This window comes from Melanerpes formicivorus, unplaced genomic scaffold (genome assembly GCF_026170545.1).
Source record: "Melanerpes formicivorus ecotype bairdi unplaced genomic scaffold, bMelFor1.0.p_v2 SCAF_62, whole genome shotgun sequence".
Classification (NCBI taxonomy): Eukaryota; Metazoa; Chordata; class Aves; order Piciformes; family Picidae; genus Melanerpes; species Melanerpes formicivorus.
This window is the reverse complement of record NW_027142414.1, coordinates 3,895,580-3,916,522: the sequence shown is the minus strand read 5'-3', so window position 1 is coordinate 3,916,522 and position 20,943 is coordinate 3,895,580. Positions and strand designations below refer to the sequence as shown.

Genomic DNA, 20,943 nt, shown 5'->3' with positions numbered 1-20,943 from the left:
TGTGCCAAGGACTCCAGAGATGGACATGGTACTCCAGATACTGCCTCACCAGAGCAGATTAGAGGGGCAGAATTACCTCCCTCAACCTGCTGTCCATGCTTCTCTTGATGAAGTCTGGGATATGATTTGCTTTCTGGGCTGCAAGCACACATTGCTGGCTGGTTTCCAGATTTTTATCAATCAGTACTCCTCAAGTCCTTCTCCACAGGGCTGTTCTTTCATGCATTAGTTTCAAGCTTCTCTTCTTTGCTTTCAGCATCTCATACTCCAAATTCACTCTCTCCATTCTTTAACTCCCAACTCTTTGTAAGCTTCAAGTGGAAAATATACAATTCCAAGCACGTTTCATGCTGGCACTTTAGCTTACACTGCATATTGAATGATGTTCTTAAACCTACCTAAAAACAATTATCATTACAATCAAGCCTCCAAGTCAGGACTGTAATAAACATTTCAGAGGCAAAAAAGCAGGATGAGAAAAGGCATCAACAGAGGATAAAAGCAAATGACAACAAAGTATCTGTAGAGAGGGATGATGTCACTGGGGAAAATTATTTTATAATGTATTTTCTATGCTTAATTTTCAAAATAGAATCACCCTAAACTAGTCTAGGTTAAAATTGAATTTAATTGAGCATAGTTTTTTTACGTGTTCATGTCCACAATTTCAGGTCTTTTTTCACAATGAAAGGTCCTGAACAATTAAAACCGCATTTGACCTGCAAATCTTTACATAGCTTCCAGGATGCTTAGCAGCTTTTTCTTAAACTAGTTAAACCAAAATATTCTCATGAAATGATACTACAGAGCTACCATGCTTCAGCTGGGGGGAAAATAAAGCAGGATGTTGACAGAGTTCCACAGGGAACAATCAGAAGTGCTAGTGGTAATTCAGGGCAGTACCCTTTGCAGTCAAAACATAAAAGTTCACTGGTTTATACCACCTCCTCTTTCTATATAAGGAATTCTGGAGTTCTCTTCTGCTCCAGGAACCTAGCAAAAACATCAATAACCTAGGAATTGCTAAAATTTCCATGCTTTTTTCTTCCACTGGCAGATGTCCTAGGAAATCTAGAATTCAGAAGGAAGTGTATCACCTTAGACCCCATCAATAAATCCTTACTGTTTGCTACACAAATTAAGAAATTGAAGAGTTATCCACAGACAATATTTGGCAGTCATTCACCTGCAGTACTTGATCTGGAAAACATACATGTCAAAAATATACAATCACAAGATGAACAACAGCCTGCTCTTGATAGTCTCTGAAAGACACCAATCTGATCATCAGCCTTCATTACAGAGTGAGAAAATAAACCTGAATAAAACAGGACTACTTTTGCATATATCACATAACTGAGTAGTTTAGTGAATAGGGATATAGTATGCTGTAATCTGTTTATAATGCTATTTTGTTCTATTTTATCTGATTCAAGACTATGCTTTCATTTTTTACTTCACTGAAGTACTGAGATGCAATTTAAGAAGCTATTTTATAAATACACTCCAAACACAGCCATTTAGGTTCTGTTTACACCAAAGGAAATGTAAAGGTTTCCCACACAAAGCTAGTAGCAGCTTCCTGCATTTATAAATGAAGAGTAAGGCATAAGACACTTGAAATTATTTTCTCCGTATGAAGTGAACGATGAATCTGTTTCTTCTATGCTCAGCCTCCTCATTTTAAACAAAATATTGAAATAGAGGAGTAATAAAAGCAAAGGCAGTGCAAGAAATAGCGATTCAATACCCATTCGCAGCCTACTAAACAAAGTTACCCCAGGCAATCTACTATGAATTGGTGCTTCTTTTCCTCCCATTTTTTGGGGGGTTTGTTGTCTGTTTTTTAAAATCTCAGAAAAATCCATGAGTAAACAAATTCTCTATTGATTGGAGAAGGAACTATGAGAACTCAGACTGGTTTTTCCAGCAAAAATACTTTCAAACCAATGCTATTCCCCTCTAGAGATAAATCAAGGATATGAACACCAAAAGGGAACAGAGTTATTTATGGCAAAGCCAATACTGGTGTACAATCACATGGATGTAAAATCAACCAGGAATAAATCTATGCTACAATATATAACAAATAAAAATAACTTCTAAGTGGAATAGCAGAAAGGTCCTGAGACAGCTTCCTATAAGAAGTAACAGATCTCACAATCTGACTGGTTTCAAGAGGGTGCTTGACTGATTTCTAAAGGATTTAATATGCTAACAAGATTCTTCCAGATGTGCTCTGAACAGGCACAAAATCAGGATTTAGAAGTTTTCCTAGGCCCTTACCAGAAAAAAAAAACCCACCACCTTAAATACATATTACTTCTTTTCTAAAGTAGGGTAAGAGTCCTTTCACCACTTAAGTATTAAGCAAAATACATCTCACAATAATTTTGTAAAATACTTCAAAGCACAAACTACTGTTTTTTTAAAAATATGCTTCAATAGAGAAAAAGAACTGTAGGAAGGCATACTCACCACCTTCCATCTTTCTTTGACCAAGATTCCCACACTGAGGATATCAGGCTGCTCCCCTCCGCCACTCATTGCAACCTCCTGAGGCGATGGAGCTGCTATGCAAAGTCTATGTCAGCAGAAACCATCCAGATCCCAGAAGCGGCTTCCATTTAACCAGTGACTGCTGAAACAGAGCAGAACACGGGATCTCAGTGACCAACAGAACAACATGAAATAAGACAAAAAACTGTGTTTATTACCTAGCACCCTAACTAAATGTTGGGTCCCTTAAGTGACCCATGTTCTGGGAGATCTAGTCAAACAATTTCCAGCACAGAAAGAAATTCAAGTGTATTCTCCCTTATTTTATTAACCTGCTCTCTCTCAAACCTCCATGCCCATTCCCAAAACAGTACTAATGAACATATACATTTTCAGAGTTATATTCTGCAGGCAGTTTCAACTTGCTGTGAGTCATAAGTACATTTAATTTTAATAACAACGACTTTAAAGGTCTAATAATTTACTAAGCAACTGGTTAAGTAATTAAGAGATATAAATAATAAGCATAAAGCAATATTCCAAAAATTACAAAAATCAAGAACAGATAACTTAGATTGGAACTGTTAATGTAACTTTTTGCACTGCAAACAGACTATTCCACATTTTACACTGTGTTTCAGATAGCTAGAACTATTTATGATTAAATATGTCTAAAGTATAATTTTGTTGGTTTAAGTCAGGATATAAATAGCTAAAGGGAAGAAAAAATAATACTAACTCTGTGAGTTTATATTTTTTATTTTCTGGCTTCAGATGACCATCTCTAAATGGGATTTTATAAAGCCATAATGGCTCCCACCAACAATTAGCACACCCACTTAAAAGCCTAATTCAGCTGTTTGAAGCTTTTCTAGAACTGTGCCTACTTTTTACACTGGTGTAATTACACAAATGTAACCCTCTGTACAAACTCTCCTATCCAATGACAAGACTCTTGTTCAAAAGTGTATTTGATTTATTTCTACCATGCACAAAACAACATAAACTAAAAGTGAAAAGTTCTTTTCTCCCTGAATCAACACAGAAATAGTATGTAAAACTGGTACAATTATTCTGATTTAAATTAACAGTATGCCCTTCCATGTGAATAAATGCCAAGTTTACTACAAGAGATAAATTATGCTTTATAAAACCTGATCTCCTGCTTAAAAGGCCTGGGTTTTAAGGCAGAGGTTTGTCTGACATGACAATAACTACAGGTGGGAGGGGAGGTTCATATATTTCGTATTTCATTTATGCCCTTCTTGCTTTAATGGTAAAGTCTGATATTTAAACAACTCCAAACAAAACAGACTCCTCTGAAGAAGAATTAATCTGGATTAGTTGAAGATCTAAATTTATTCCAAATTAGAGCGGATTACATCCCTGTAAAAATGAGTGCTCATTCAGAGTATGTAGCCTGAATTGGTTTAATTCAAATAAATGAAGGGAAACCAAATTAAGATAGCATACTCTGAGTAGCAGCATCCACTCTGCAATTTAATCAAGGAGAACTAAACCAATTTAAATTCTACTGGTGCTGGTAAATTCTCCCTGCAGATAAGGTCAAAATTCTAAAGAGAAGTCTAGTCATTTATGTGAACACCCTCACCATTACTAACCACTGACCGTAATTACTGGCCTTTCTAACACAATTATCCTAACACAGTCAGGAACTAGGTAAGTCAAAGAGAAAATGAAATGGCACTAGTGAAAGGAAAAAAGGTCTATTTCTAAAATTACTTGCTTACAACATGTACAGTGATTTTGCCATTTGCTTCCCTTCCCACCACTACCCCCTTACATCAAAGTAGGTGGTAGTCTTCGCTAAGTTATAGGTCTACTCCCAAACCAAGACTTCAAGGGTTTGGCTCTTTTTCTGACACCCATTTAAAAACAAAAAGAAAAAAAAAAAGTAATGATGAAGCATTCATGTCACAGGAGCAAAAAGTAAAACTGGCATGTATGATTTTTCCTAAAGCTTTCAAATATGGGCAAAATTCATCACCTGTAGGAAAAGCAGACGCTTCATCAAAGCGAAGATGTGACAGTTAGAAGTGGGTTTAGAGGTTTATGTTTATACTGCCATCAGCCTAGATATGACACTTGATTTATTTTATTATTTTTTAAATCCATTTTATATTACAATTAATAGTCACAGCTCTGACAAACATTTCTGAGAGCTATTCATTCATGGATTCCTAAGCACACTGAGAGAGGATCAGTAACTGGTACGGAATGCAGTGGTACAACACATATATGCACAGATCCATCCCATATTTTAAGAACTATCATAGAAGTACCATATTAGTATACATAACATCTGCATAGCCAGGGTAACAAATCTTCTTTTATACACAATCCCTCAGTCCTATTCCAATACACTAATTCCTTGTTAAATTTCTTGTCATCCTGCATGCCTTAGAAAGCAGTAAAAAACATCAGTCACCAGTATTCAAAGCAGCAAAACCCCAAGCACATTAAACTGTTTTGCATGGGAGCTAAAAGTTCTCTCCTGAATCCCTGAAGTCAAGGCCCCAAGCACCTCCTGAACTGCAAGCACTATTTTACTTCCAAAATGCAAGTTTTACAAAGATGTTGAGATTGGTTTGAAGAATTCAGCTTTCTTTGAGATTCAAAATAAAGTAGTGGTCACAAACGTCAAGGTCAGAAAGCTTGAAATCAGCATGAACCTCTACCTGATCAGGCCATAACTTCACCCCTTTCAGTGTGCTAACAGCACACACTAATTTGTAAGAGTTCAAGAGTCCTATCTGCCCTGGTAAGGTACCAATTCATCCCTTCTTTCATAATAAGCCTGGCTCGCTTCGCTTCAAGGTTTAATAGCTCTAATTTTAATTTCTTAACACAGGATCATGTTACAGTTTTGAAAAATCAAGTTCCATTCCTAGTAATTTCACTTCATTTCATCATCTAAACATATGTTTTAATCTCCTCTAAATTAATAAATTAAGCTTTAGACTTTTCTTCCTATCCCATGGGTCTTGGATATGGTCCTTCCTTGAAAATCCTCTTTCTCTGCATTCTTCTTGTGGTATGGGCAACGAGATAAAGTCAGACACCAACTCTGAATTACAATCAATCATACCAATATAAGAGAATACAGACAAAGGATGAATTTTTTATCCCTTTATGATAGCAAATTTATTTCCCTAATTTAAGTCTGAAGCTGTTTTATGCTTTTCCTAAATTACAACCCTATCAGATGCTTTTAAAAATCTCCATGCTTACATTCAGGCACTGCTGCAAGAATATGGATTCTTTAAAGTCTTTATTCATAATCTGATCTAGACCAGCTGTCATTGCTCTGATGTGTTCACTAACAACCTTTACTGCAGTGGATAAGTATATTTATATTCCTTACCTAATAACACAAAATGCATCTTCTGGTAGGTGCAATTTAGGTTACATACACCTTTGCCAAATGTGTGTGGAAAAAGTCCCAGGCATTACTGGAGAGGATTATATTTGAAGGACTTGTGCACAGATGTAAACATGCATTATTTGGAGATGGTCCTCAGAACAAAATTTGAATTGGAAGTTCTGTGAATCTTGAAGGAATTTAATTCAGATTGTTTCTACAACCTAACTTGTAGAAATTCTAATTCTAAACTTTACAAATGAATAAAAGTCTCAGAGCAGTACACACAGTGCCATTTGTATTACTGAAATACAGCACGATATTGCTTTCAGCATAGCCACTTAACAACCTTCAATGCGGTTAAACAATTTAAGAAAGTTCCAGCATTTCTCATTCCCACTGAAGGAGAGATTAGAATAGTTTCATAGTTTCATTCAGGGTTGGAAGGGACCACAAGGATCATCTAGTTCCAACCCCCCTGCCATGGGCAGGGACACCCCACACTAGATCAGGCTGGACAGAGCCTTATCCAGCCTGGGCTTAAACACCTCCAGGGACGGGGCCTCGACCACCTCCCTGGACAACACATTCCAGGGTTTCACCACTCTCATGGTGAAGAACCTCCTCCTCACATCTAGCCTGAATCTCCCCACCTCCAGCTTCATTCCATTCCCCCTAGTCCTATCACTCCCTGAGATCCTGGGAAGTCCTTCCCCAGCCTTCCTGTAGGCCCCCTTCAGATACTGGAAGGCCACAATTAGGTCACCTTGGAGCCTTCTCTTCTGCAGACTGAACAGCCCCAACTCCTTCAGTCTGTCCTCATAGGAGAGGTGCTCCAGCCCTCTGATCGTCCTTGTGGCCCTTCTCAGGACACCTTCCAGCACCTCCACATCCCTCTTGTAATAGGGGCTCCAGAACTGGACACAGTACTCCAGGTGGGGTCTCACCAGGGCTGAGTAGAGGGGGAAGATCACCTCCCTCGACCTGCTAGCCACACTTCTCCTGATGCAGCCCAGGATCTGATTGGCTTTGCGGGCTGCAAGTGCACACTGAGAGCTCATGTTGAGCTTTTTGTCCACCAGCACCCCCAAGTCTCTCTCCTCAGGGCTACTTTCCAGCCAGTCACTGCCCAGCCTGTATTTGTGCCTGGGATTGCCTCGACCCAGATGCAGGACCCTGCACTTGCTCTTATTGAACTTCATGAGGTTGGCTTGTGCCCACCTCTCCAGCCTGTCAAGGTCCCACTGGATGGCCTCCCTTCCCTCCAGCGTGTCTGCTGCACCACACAGCTTGGTGTCATCAGCAAACTTGCTGAGGGTGCACTCAATGCCACTGTCCATGTCCCCCACAAAGATGTTGAATAAGACAGGTCCCAGGACTGATCCCTGAGGGACTCCGCTTGTCACTGGCCTCCACTGGGACATGGAGCCATTGACAGCCACTCTTTGGGTGCGGCCATCAAGCCAGTTCCTTATCCATCTAGTGGTCCACCCATCAAACCCATGTGTCACTAGCCTGGAGACCAGGATGTGGTGCGGGACAGTGTCGAAGGCTTTGCTCAGGTCCAGGTAAATGACATCAGTTGCTCGCCCCTCATCTATTAATTTTGTCACCTGCTCATAGAAGGCCACCAGGTTGGTCAGGCAGGATTTGCCCTTGGCAAAGCCATGCTGACTGTTCCCAATCACCTCTTCACTATTCTTTTGAGCGAGTAGTGACTCCAGGAGGATCTGCTCCATGATCTTTCCAGGCACAGAGGTGAGACTGACTGGCCTGTAGTTCCCTGGTTCCTCCTTCTTGCCCTTTTTGAAGATGGGGGCAATGTTTCCCCTTTTCCAGTCTGTGGGGACTTCACCAGATTGCCATGACTTTTGAAATATAATAGAGAGGGGTTTAGCAACCTCATCTGCCAGTTCTCTCAGCACCCATGGGTGTATCCCGTCGGGTCCCATGGACTTGAACACTTTCAGGTTCTTCAGATGATCACGAACCTGATCTGCACTTACAGTGGGCAGTTCTTCCTCCCCGTCCCTGGCTTTGACTTCCATAACATAGAATAGAATAGAATAGAATAGAATAGAATAGAATAGAATAGACCAGACCAGGTAGGAAGAGACCTTCAAGATCATCGCGTCCAACCCATCAACCAATCCAACCCACCTAAACAACTAACCCAAGGCACCAAGTGCCCCATCAAGTCTCCTCCTGAACACCTCCAGTGATGGTGACTCCACCACCTCCCTGGGCAGTCCATTCCAATGGGCAATCACTCTCTCTGTGTAGAACTTCTTCCTAACATCCAGCCTAAACCTCCCCTGGCACAGCCTGAGACTGTGTTCTCTTGTTCTGGTGCTGGCTGCCTGGGAGAAGAGACCAACCTCCGCCTGTCTACAGCCACCCTTCAGGTAGTTGTAGAGAGCAATAAGGTCACCCCTGAGCCTCCTCTTCTCCAGGCTAAGCAACCCCAGCTCCCTCAGCCTCTCATAGGGCTTGTGTTCCAAACCCCTCACCAACTTTGTTGCCCTTCTCTGGACTCATTCCAGCAAGTCAACATCTTTCCTAAACTGAGGGGCCCAGGTCCCTCTCTGCCTGGCAGGTCTCCAGCCACTCTGACCCCAGCCTGTAGCACTGCATGGGGTTGTTGTGGCCAATGTGCAGAACTCGGCACTTGGATGTGTTCAATCTCATGCCATTGGACTCTGCCTATCTGTCCAGCCTGTCGAGGTCCCTCTGCAAAGCCTCTCTACCCTCCAGCAGATCAACTCCTGCCCCCAGCTTGGTGTCAGCAAATTTACTGATGATGGACTCAATGCCCTCATCCAGATCATCAATAAAGATGTTAAAGAGCATGGGGCCCAGCACTGATCCTTGGGGCACACCACAAGTGCCTGGCCGCCAGCTGGATGTGGCACCATTCACCACCACTCTCAGTTAAGGTGAAAACTTTCCCTTACCAATTCAACAGATGATTCCTTTAGCAGTGCAGCTTTATAGATGGCAAAACAGTCATTTTCTGCACAACAATCACTTCTTTATAATTCTTCTACAACCATTTTAATTGCAATATACTTCATAAAATTCTATGTTTGTTAACTCATCAGTTATCTTACCAGAACATTTTTTCAGATCAGAGGAAATGTGTAAATTAACAGAATTAACAATTGCCTTACTACTAAAGGCAATTAGCTCTCTGCCAAATTTATTTACAAGTGACAGGACATGAAATAGCTGGGACAACACAATGAATGCAGCCATTGTTTCATGGTCTTTGGCAACTGAAGAGTATAACAAAAGGACAGGTAAAGGAGAGTAAGTGCTTACATTCAGAATATAATACTGTACAAACAGCAGCCATTATCTTAAAATCTACTATCCATTTAACTGCTTTTAACTACATATCACCCCTGCAAAGGACTTCTTTAATCTATCCCAACCAAGTATACTAAAAGATGACACACTACTAGTAAACAACAGCACAAAACTTCCAGCAGAACACAAGCCAATTTTGTAAAAGCTGATTCCAGCTCAGCAAACAAAGACAATGGTGTTATGTAACTTGTACATATGTGTGTGTATAATTTCTTTAGAAATGGCCCTAAACTGAAGCCAATCTCTGCTCACCAAGCCTTTGTAGCTGTTTAAATCCAGATCTAAGGCAGAGAAAGTAGCACAAATAGTTCTGGCTGAATGGAGGTACTGTACATTTCTGGATGAAGCAAGTTAAGGACAGAAAATTACATCTGTCCTGCAGAAAGGAAATAATGTATGCACTGTTGTCTCCTCTATGGAATAATATCAACCTTTTACTACTAGGAACTCTCTGTGCTTTTTAGATGATACATCCACCTTCAGTGCATTTAAGAAACTAGTAAATTAACTGTGATCTAATTTTGGACAGGAGAACTTAATGGAACAAATATAAGTTAATAAGTCAACATAAAGATAAAATCAGGGAATGTTCATCACATTTATGGTAAAGTTCACTTGCTTCAGCTAAGAAGCATATTCAAACTGTAAATTTTAAGGGCAGAAATATTCTAAACACCCAAACAGAAATCTATCCTACACTCAGACCCTGACTATTTTCTAAGTACATTAACTAGAAGAAGCTGGGGTCCTGAAAATCATCATTCCTTACGTCAATGAGGAAACTAAATTTAAGACCTCGACCTAAATTTCCAACTGTACTGGTTGTGAAGGAGATCTTTTTAGAAACTCAGCACATAACCAATGCCATTTTAGGTTCTCCTGTCTCAAGCTCTTGGGTGCCAAAATACTCATCACCACTTGCAGATTCCAGGTGTGAAAAGCTCCCAACTGTCTTGTGTGCTGTAGCCAAGAGTCTAGATATCCTTCTGGCAACTTCTGCACTTAGAGCTATGTTGTTATTACAAAAGTGGTAATATTTTCTCAGTTTGAAGACAGAGTTTAAAATATAATGTTTAGCTTCAAGTTAACAGCCTTGTTTCAAACCCACATACTTCAAGCTAACAAACCACTTCCAGTTTGCAAAAGAATTCAGCACCAAAATGTTAGAAACCGCCTAAGAAGGGGAGATTTATGGAAGGACTCTATAATCTTTTACTAAACCAAATTACACAGGTGGCAAAACCCTACAAGTTCTAGGCACACAAACCCCTCTTCAAGTCCAAAACAGAATGAGCAACTTAAATTGACCTTGAAAGCAACACCACTGAAGTAAACTTCATTATGTTTCTTACATCAACTGAGATAAAAGGCACTGCCTACTGCACAGCTCCTGTGAGAAACTCAGCACATAATTCATTACCCACCAAAAATCAGAATGTTTAGGCCAGGGAGAACAAATCATAAAAGAAAAACTCAATCACTGAATCCATGTTATTTTTGTCATGGTATTTTTCATCTGAGTGAACTAATTTCCTGATTTTACAAAGCCTTATGTCAGAACAAGAGAAAGAATGGAAATTAGCTGGGGGGGATAGGGGAAGGCTGGGCTACTGTGGTGCTTTCAACTCAAAACCAGTTTTTGAACTACAACCTCAGGTGCAGAGCCTTTGACACTAATGTGGAAACCTAACCCTTGGAGAGGTTAACTTCCTTCTAAAGAATACTGCATTATTCTCATTTTTTTTTCCACAAGTCAGAGTAAATTCCAAATCAAAAAGAGGTTTGTGAAGCCTTATTAAGTATGCCAAAATAAAGTGCGGCCAGCAGGAGCAGGGAAGTCATTGTGCCCCTGGACTCTGCATTGGTTAGGCCACACCTTGAGTACTGTGTCCACTTCTGGGCCACTCAGTTTAGGAAGGACATCGAGACACTTGAATGTGTTCAGAGAAGGGCAACAAGGCTGGGGAGAGGCCTTGAGCACAAGCCCTATGAGGAGAGGCTGAGGGAGCTGGGATTGTTTAGCCAGGAGAAGAGGAGGCTCAGGGGAGACCTCATTGCCCTCTACAACTACCTGAAAGGTGGTTGTAGCCAGGAAGGGGTTGGTCTCTTCTCTCAAGCAACCAGCACCAGAACAAGAGGACACAGTCTCAAGCTGTGCCAGGGAAAGATTAGGCTGGAGGTGAGGAGAAAGTTCTTCATTGAGAGAGTCATTCATCATTGGAATGGGCTGCCCAGGGAGGTGGTGGAGTCACCATCCCTGGATGTGTTCAAGAGGGGATTGGATGTGGCACTTGGTGCCATGGTTTAGTCATGAGGTCTGTGGTGACAGGTTGGACTTGATGATCTTTGAGGTCTCTTCCAGCCTCAGTGATACTGTGAAAATTAATTTTAAGACCTTAAAAGTGTCATTTGTTTAAGGGGGGGGGGGGGCAAAAAAAGAGTCTGTCTTAGATTAACTGCTGTAACTGTTGCAGCATTTACAACAAACCTAAATGTAAGTAGAAGCAGGGTTTTCACCATTAAAAGAATTTACCTGTCATAAAAGTAATCTTCAAAGAAACTAGTTCTCTGATCACTTAAAGAGAGAACAAAAATTCTGAACATGGAAATGGAAAGTTAGTTCTGAAGTTACCCAAATTACACAGCATTACAGTAACTATTTTTCAAGATCTTTGTAAAATGTTCCTTGCAGAAAACATAAGTGATAGTGAAGTACAGTTTTGGATCCTGATAGGTTGAAGTGAAACCATTAAGATCTTTTACATAGTGACAGTAAATAAAATACCAAACTACTTGTACCCTGGATTTATCAGCAAAATACAAATCTGCTTTCATTTGTTTTTTTAATTGTTGCAATAATCTGTTACCTTCTTAGGATACATTTAGAATATTAATAGAGGCACCATCAATGTCACTAACTTACATACCAAGGAGTAACATTAAATGATGCTTTAAGACATTCTAAACTATTGCCCTTTCCACTAGTACTACCTACTTCTATTACTTCATCAATCAGTTTTCTCAGTAAGGAAAAACATTGATGCCTACCCCAGGCATACAGCACACAGCTACAGGAGTCAAGAAGGCAAAGAATACACTGCTGTGAAGAATTACAGTATCACAGTATCACCAAGATTGGAAGAGACCTCAAAAATCATCAAGTCCAACCTGTCACCACAGACCTCATGACTAGACCATGGCACCAAGTGCCACGTCCAATCCCCTCTTGAACAACTCCACGGACAGTGACGCCACCACCTTCCTGGACAGCACATTCCAATGACAAACGACTCTCTCAGTGAAGAACTTTCTCCTCACCTCGAGCCTAAACTTCTGGTGCAGCTTGAGACTGTGTCCTCTTTTCTGGTACTGGTTGCTAGAGAGAAGAGACCAACCCTTTCGTGGCTACAACCACCCTTCAGGTAGTTGTAGGGAGCAATGAGGTCTCCCCTGAGCCTCCTCTGCTCCAGGCTAAACAATCCCAGCTCCCTCAGCCTCTCCTCATAGGGCTTGTGCTCAAGGCCTCTCACCAGCCTATGCAACTTTTTGCAGTAAACACACAGTGATTTATAGAGAAGAGATGCCAATAAGGACAGCAAAAACTATTCAAGGGCCTATGTGCAACTAACTGCTAATAATTTCTGAACGTTTAATCCAATCAAGTAGAGTTTGGGGTAAACTCTAAATACAAATTTAGCTTTTTTGAAAACAGAAAGTAACCAGCTGAAGAACTTGGGTGAGATGACCAGATAGTTGACAGACAAATAGCAAAATGCTATCTGCACTGGTAGTGTTCAAACGATTGACAAGGCGGCCCGACACAGGCAGCAGCCCAGCCGGCAGCCCACAACACTACGCTCCCTGTTCTGTGTCCACGCTGCGGCACCATGCATGATACAATCTGGACCTCACTAACAAAAGCTGAGCATTCCCTTGGTATAGCAGTTGATAAAACACATCACAAAAACATGATGAACAAGGCCTGACAGTTTGCCGAGATCAGGAAAGAAAGAGAGCAATGATCCTTTATAATCCTTAATGTCTAATCTCTCAGCATTCTTATCTGAAGGGCACGTATCTAATTCTGCAGCAGTATTGTGATAAAGAGAGGGCACTGGCCGTGCAAATACCTGAAGACAGTAGGTTTCCTTTTTGCCAGTGTGTGAAATGAGGTCAGTGACTACTACACCAGCCAAGATAACTCTAAAAGAGCCTAGAAGACAAGAAGATGGATTTTGAGCAAGTCCACAAAGTGCAGGAAGTCTGCCAAACTCTCACAGGCTTGCACCTCCTCAGTAAGGGGAATGCACAGCCAGCCTGCCACACAATGCAGCAACCCCTGAAAGAGTTATGGAGAAAAGACACACCACCACATCTCAGTACTAGCAGCAGGTAGGAGACAGCCATGTTAAGTGAACCCTTATGAACTGCCAATTGACATCGGAAGTGGGAAATTACTTGGTGCTGAGGGAAGGTGGCACTTAGGCAGCTAAAATAAACCTCCAACAAGCTATTCCCAGCAGAACGGCACAAGCTATTACTTTATCTTCAGTCTGAGCTGGCTTCAGAGGAGCTCTCTGTACAGTGCCAGAGAGTCTCTCTTGTTCACAGGGTATTCCACAATGATCACATGGGCTCAGGCAATACTGAATCCAGAAGCACAATCCACTGAAACAGGAGATGGGTAGCTCTCTTAGGACTGCCTCACTAGTCTGTCCCTAAAATGATTTGTCCTGGAAATTTCCAAGCTACAGGGGTTACAGTCAACAACATGACTTGCTTTGTAGCCACAGCTGAAGGCAGCTTCAATCAACAGTGATTGAAACTTGAGCTCTTCATCAGAGGTCTTTCAAGGCTTGAAATAGGAGACATGTATTGAGAAACTGAAACGGCACTTCAGCAGAGGCATTTAAAGTTGGGACAAATCCAAAAATACCAATTTAATTTACAGCAGGAAAAAAATACTAGTTTAGACAGAAGAAATGTAGATAGCATAGACAGCTAATCACAGGAGCAGACAGGCTGCATTAGATCAAAGATCCTCCTAGCCCACTCTCCTGTCTCTGACTGTTGCCAGCAGCAGACATCTAGGGAGGAACAAAAGGACACAGAAAGCAAATAATCACACTTTCCCTTAATACTTTCTGATGATATAGTGAGCTGGGACACAAAAATCTCTGAGCTAAAGACAGAATTTAAGATTTTTAATCTCTGAGTTCACTGTATCTTTTCTGAACCCAAGAAAGCTTTTGGCACCCATAACTCTCTGCTGCAAGTAAATCATAACTTAAGTCCATGCTGTGGGGAAGAAGAACACCACTTTTCCAATCTGTCTTCTGTAGATACATTTAAGGTTCATTAACCCTTGTACTGGAAAGTTGAGTTTAGAGTTGCTCCCCATTCACCTCTTAGTCCTAGACAAGGAATGCACTGCTACCATATGTCCCCTCATTTACTACTTCACCTGTTTGTCTTTCACTGATTTTTGTCACCATCCATGTGCTTATTCCAGTTCTACCACATCCCCTCTGTCATGTGGAGACCAGCATTGCTATTGGGCATTGACCTGCTATTTTCAGAGGACCTGCAAAACCCCACTCCAGAGAAGTAAGCTCGTCACTGTGTACATTTAAAAATGATTTTTCCTTACATAGAATCATAGAATGGTCTGGGTTGGAAGGGACCTCCAAAAACCATCCAGTCCAACACTCTCTGAAATAAGCAGGGACATCCTCAACTAGATCAGGTTGTCCAGAGCCACACTGAGCCTCACCTTGAATATCCTGAGGAATGGGGCCTCAACCACCTCCCTGGGCAACCCATTACCATTCCACTACCTTCATGGTATAGAACTTATCCTAGGGTCCAATCTAAATCTACTGGTCTCTAGTTTGAAGCCACTGCCCCTCATTCTATCAGTACAGGCATTGTAAACAGTCTCTCTTCATCATTCTTGTAGATCTCCTTCAGGTACAGGAAGGTTGTTATTAGGTCTCCCCAGACCCTTCTCTTCTCCAGGCTGAATAACCATAGCTTCCTCAGCCTGTCATAGTAGCAGCGCTTCACCCCCCTAACCATTTTCATGGCCCTTCCCTGGACCCACTCCATCTGGTCCATGTCTTTCCTGTATTGAGGGCTCCTGAGCTGCAAGATCTTTCTCCAGGTCTTCCCTGTCTGTCTCCATCTCTACTGATTTTAATATGAGCTCTCAATGTGCACTTGCAGCCCGCAAAGCCAATCAGATCCTGGGCTGCATCAGGAGAAGTGTGGCTAGCAGGTCGAGGGAGGTGATCTTCCCCCTCTACTCAGCCCTGGTGAGACCCCACCTGGAGTACTGTGTCCAGTTCTGGAGCCCCTATTACAAGAGGGATGTGGAGGTGCTGGAGCGTGTCCAGAGAAGGGCCACAAGGATGATCAGAGGGCTGGAGCACCTCTCCTATGAGGACAGACTGAAGGAGTTGGGGCTGTTCAGTCTGCAGAAGAGAAGGCTCCAAGGTGACCTAATTGTGGCCTTCCAGGATCTGAAGGGGGCCTACAGGAAGGCTGGGGAAGGACTTCTCAGGATCTCAGGGAGTGATAGGACTAGGGGGAATGGAATGAAGCTGGAGGTGGGGAGATTCAGGCTGGATGTGAGGAGGAAGTTCTTCCCCATGAGAGTGGTGAAACCCTGGAATGGGTTGTCCAGGGAGGTGGTTGAGGCCCCGTCCCTGGGGGTGTTTAAGCCCAGGCTGGATGAGGCTCTGTCCAGCCTGATCTAGTGTGGGGTGTCCCTGCCCATGGCAGGGGGGTTGGAACTAGATGATCCTTGTGGTCCCTTCCAACCCTGAATGATACTATGATATCCTTCTACCACCAGACACTGTAACTTCAGTGTCTGCATCTTTTCTAGATCATGTGTGCATACACACTACAGCACAGCAAGCTATACTTTATAGGCTGATCAGTAATCAAGCTCAATATTTACATTTTTAATTCTAGTTCCATTTAAAAAGAAAAAACAACTTGCAAAAGTTATTCACAAAGGAAACCTGATTCATGATCTTTCATCTGGATCATGAATGGGTTTGCTTTCAAATTTGGAATGCAATCCTCAGATATCTAAGTACAATTCTTCTTCAAAACATCATTATCCAGCATGCAACAACATCACGGTCATGGCTTTAGTGACACTGCCTGACCATGCCTCCCATTTTTGCTTTGTTTTGGTTTTGCAAACCAAGCAGTTTCTCTAATACAGGAATAGTAAGAGGCAAAGCATAAAATACCAATTAAGACTCAGAAAAGGTCAAAAGAAAGCCAACATGAATGAATAGCAGATTAAGAGAATTTCTAAGTAGAAAAAAAAGCAAATAGTGAAAGAAATGGTAAACTACAGTAAGTGCAAAGGCACAACAAGGATAAAAGAAAATAGATCAAGGAGAAAAAATGAAGTACATTTAAAGTAGTAATTTTTTCTTCAGACAATGGAAATACAAAGCTTACTAGAGAATATGTAGGACCAATAAATGGTCAGGGCATAAGAGGTCTACTCAAAGAAGTTAAGACTGCAAGAGAAAAGCTCAATGATTTTTTGGTAGACAGTGGCAAACAAGACAAAACATTCAGAAAGAAACACTTCTTTTTGAAACACCTCAGAAAATCTGCCTTTAAATTGAAGTGACTGAAGAAAGGGACAAGGAATAAGTAAACCAAATCAAAACTGTTGTCACCAGTGCCAGATATTATTTAGCTGGGTTTAAAAGAAAGTTAAGAAATAAGAAGCTTATCTGTTTATGATGATACATGTACAAAGATTGGAGCATGGCAAACATGTTGTTAATTTTTACAGAATCACAGAATGGTAGGGGTTGGAAGGAACCCTGAAAGATCATCTAGTCCAACCCCCCCTTGTCAGAGCAGGATCACCTATACCAGATCACACAGGAACACATCCAGGTGGGTTTTGAGCACCTTTAAAAAAGTTACACAGGACATCCAGTAAACTTCATGCCTGGAAATTCAGTATTTGTACCCAGCAAATCAGTAGAAACCGTAATGATGGATAGAATTACTGGCCACTTGGATAAAAGTCAGGATAGCTGAGAAGGCAATATGGATCTGATAGAACAAAAGTGCCATCTTCCAAATCCCAAGAGTTCTTAAAATAGAGTCACGAGGGTAAGAATGACCCAAAAGAAGGCTAGTTGTATTCCTAAAGAGTATCTGACAAAGTCTTTTAGAAGAAACTAAACAGCCATGGCAAGGAGCAGGGAAAATAGGGTAAGAATTCAGGTAACTCTTAAGTTGTTTGAGAACAGTATGATTGTGCTTTAAAAACAGAAATACACAAAAGATGTGACAACTATGAGGAACAGCTGGGTGAGTATATGGTAGTGAATATTTGAGCACTAAAACGGTAGGTGAGGTTCTGGGTAGCTAAACATAAAATTACATTTGTCAGAAAAAGAATCCTAACCTCATCAAGAACATGAGAAATTGTTAGCAATCAAGAATAAAATGTTGGCATTATGATATACAGCTACAAAAGATAGCAACACTGTGTTGAAATAGGAGCCAAAAAAATATTCAGGTGTTAGGAATCAGACAAGTAGATGACCACATGGAAGATAATGTTGCTGGAAAGCAACCCTGAGGAGAGAGACTTAGGGGTGCTGGTGGATGAGAAGCTCAGCATGAGCTCTCAGTGTGCACTTGCAGCCTGGGAAGCCAATCAGATCCTGGGCTGATCAAGAGAAGTGTGGCCAGCAGGTCAAGGGAGGTGATTCTCCCCCTCTACTCAGCTCTGGTAAGATCCCACCTGGAGTACTGCATCCAGTTCTGGAGCCCCTATTACAAGAGGAATATGGATGTGATGGAGCATGTCCAGAGAAGGGCCACGAGGATGATCAGAGGGCTGGAGCACCTCTCCTATGAGGACAGGTTGAAGGAGTTGGGGCTGTTCAGTCTGGAGAAGAGAAGGCTCCAAGGTGACCTAATTGTGGCCTTCCAGTATCTGAAGGGGGCCTACAGGAAGGCTGGGGAAGGACTTCTCAGGATCTCAGGGAGTGATAGGACTAGGGGGAATGGAATGAAGCTGGAGGTGGGGAGATTCAGACTGGATGTGAGGAGGAAAGTTCTTCACCATGAGAGTGGTGAAGCCCTGGAATGGGTTGTCCAGGGAGATGGTTGAGGCCCTGTCCCTGGAGGTGTTTAAGACCAGGCTGGATGAGGCTGTGGCCAGCCTGATCTAGTGTGGGGTGTCCCTGCCCACGGCAGGGGGGTTGGAACTAGATGATCCATGTGGTCCCTTCCAACCCTGACTGATACTATGATACTGATACTATGGTATGTCCATGGTTCACTGGTACCTTGAGTCCTGTATGCAATTCTAGGCCTTCCTATTTCCACAAAAATAAGAAAAAAGAGGGAAAAAAAAAGACCAAGATCATCAGAGATACAGATTAATTTCCACATGAACAAATGAGTGACCATTTTTACAAGAGATGATGGAAAGTACGGAGGGACCTACAAAATCATGAGGAGCATGAAGAGGCTGTCCAGGAATCAACTATTCATTATCTCATTCAGTAAAGGAATTTTACTATTTAGTGTAATTTACTATCAACAGAGGTCAGTGGGCTCAGAACAAACAGGATAAAGTTGTTAATGAATTAGTAGCTAACCTGAACCACTTCTTGCAACAGATACTGTGAACGATAAAGGTTTACAATGGTTCAAAAAGACACTGGACAAATGCATGGAAAAGACAACTATTAGGAGTTAATGAAAATACATATTAAGCATATTCATCTCAGAAAGTGCCTTAATAGAAAATGGAAAAGTACTAGAGGAAAGTATCATATGTATTTTCTCTGTTCTTGTACTTTTCCTTCCATCTTATGACCAGTGTTGAACACAGCCCTTTAGTCTGCTCCAGGATTTTACATTCACACACTATGTTTGGGAAGATGGAGAGCGAACAGAGACCTTCTGCTCCCTGTAACACTATAAATTCAAATTACCTGATGAGCTGCGACTTGAATTAAATTCCGGTACATAATCTTTATTCAGTGACTTTTAAGAAGTTGCAGCCCTAGAAATGTTGACTAACTAACTGCTGTGGGAATGAGAACAGAAGGCAAACAATTTCAACTCACACTCTTTTTACTGGCACTTCTGTGAGGCTGTTGTTTTGTAAAAGATACACATATATGCATGTAAGCAACACACAACTTGTCCAATATTTTCAACTTCCATTTTCCACATGATGTTCCTTCCATTTTGTGCTGGGTTTTGTCTCTAGTCTCAGTGTCTCTATTTGTAATATTCCTCCACTCAACTGGCTTATTTCCTGCTCCTCCAGCACCAGGCTTCTCATTCAAATCACAGTATCACCAAGGTTGGAAGAGACCTCAAAGATCAACAAGTCCAACCCATCACCACAGACCTCATGACTAGACCATGGCACCAAGTGCCACATCCAATCCCCTTCTTGAACACATCCAGGGATGGTGACTCCACCACCTCCCTGGGCAGCCCATTCCAATGGTGAACGACTCTCTCCGTGAAGAACTTTCTCCTCACCTCGAGCCTAAACTTCCCCTGGCGCAGCTTGAGACTGTGTCCTCTTGTTCTGGTGCTGGTTGCTTGAGAGAAGAGGCCAACACCCTCCTGGCTACAACCACCCTTCAGGTAGTTGTAGAGAGCAATGAGGTCTCCCCTGAGCCTCCTCTTCTCCAAATGCAGTTTTTCAGATGCACATTGAAAACTAATACTCATCACGGATATTATAAGCTCAAATTCTACCTTTAATAAAGGTGCATCAAGCTACTCTGTGAACAGCAATGAAATTATGCTGATTTAATAACTTGCAGCTATAGTACAGGACTGCCACTTCCATGATCATCTGCTCATCTCTTTTCACTTATGATTGAAGTTTATCATTACGTACAGCAAGTTCACGATCCTGTTAACCAGTAAGATTAGAAACACAGTCCTCAGCAAAAGTATCAAATCTATTAAAATATGTATTTTTTAAAGTACAGACTAAAAATTAGTTTCCATGTATCTTTTATAAGATGCTAACTTACATAAAAAAGATGAAAGGTCACATGGCTTGGGGCGGTCACAGTGTAGCGTGGGATCTGAAGCAATTTTAACCATAGTTGAGTTCAAACCATTCGTAGGCTATTAAATACATCTCCATGTTGGCAACAATTCATTCATGCTTTAATGGTTATGACCAGATTTATGTTGTTATGTAAATATCAGTTAGTTTCTCATAACACAGCTTTTGCTAAAATCCTGTGGAGCAATAATGTAAAGTTTAGATTATACCTACTGCTACTGAAACAAACAACCACCACCAAACTACTTGGGCTATTTGTAGAATGTGCTACTGCAGTAAAAGACTTCCAACATCAGAGTATCACAGTATCGCTAAGGTTGGAAGAGACCTCGAGGATCATGGAGTCCAACCTGTCACCACAGACCTCATGACTAGACCATGGCACCAAGGGCCATGTCCAATCTCCTCTTGAACACCTCCAGGGATGGTGACTCCACCACCTCCCCGGGCAGCACATTCCAATGACAAATGACTCTCTCGGTGAAGAACTTTCTCCTCACCTCGAGCCAAAACTTCCCCTGGCGCAGCTTGAGACTGTGTCCTCTTGTTCTGGTGCTGATTGCCTGGGAGAAGAGACCAACCCTTT

At 41.7% G+C, this 20,943-nt stretch overlaps 1 protein-coding gene across 3 annotated transcripts in view; it reads right to left on the bottom strand.

Annotated features, from left to right (window-relative positions):
* The window catches only part of TTBK2 (tau tubulin kinase 2), a 104,601-nt gene that overhangs the window by 67,005 nt on the left and 16,653 nt on the right, over positions 1–20,943 (bottom strand). For 2 of the 3 annotated variants that reach the window (XM_068162228.1, XM_068162229.1), the window contains exon 2: positions 2,479–2,641. In XM_068162228.1, the coding sequence (XP_068018329.1) occupies positions 2,479–2,547 (69 nt within the window). In that variant the 5' untranslated portion in view covers positions 2,548–2,641. The remainder of the gene's footprint in view (positions 1–2,478; positions 2,642–20,943) is intronic. The other variant, XM_068162227.1, reaches the window with a different exon arrangement.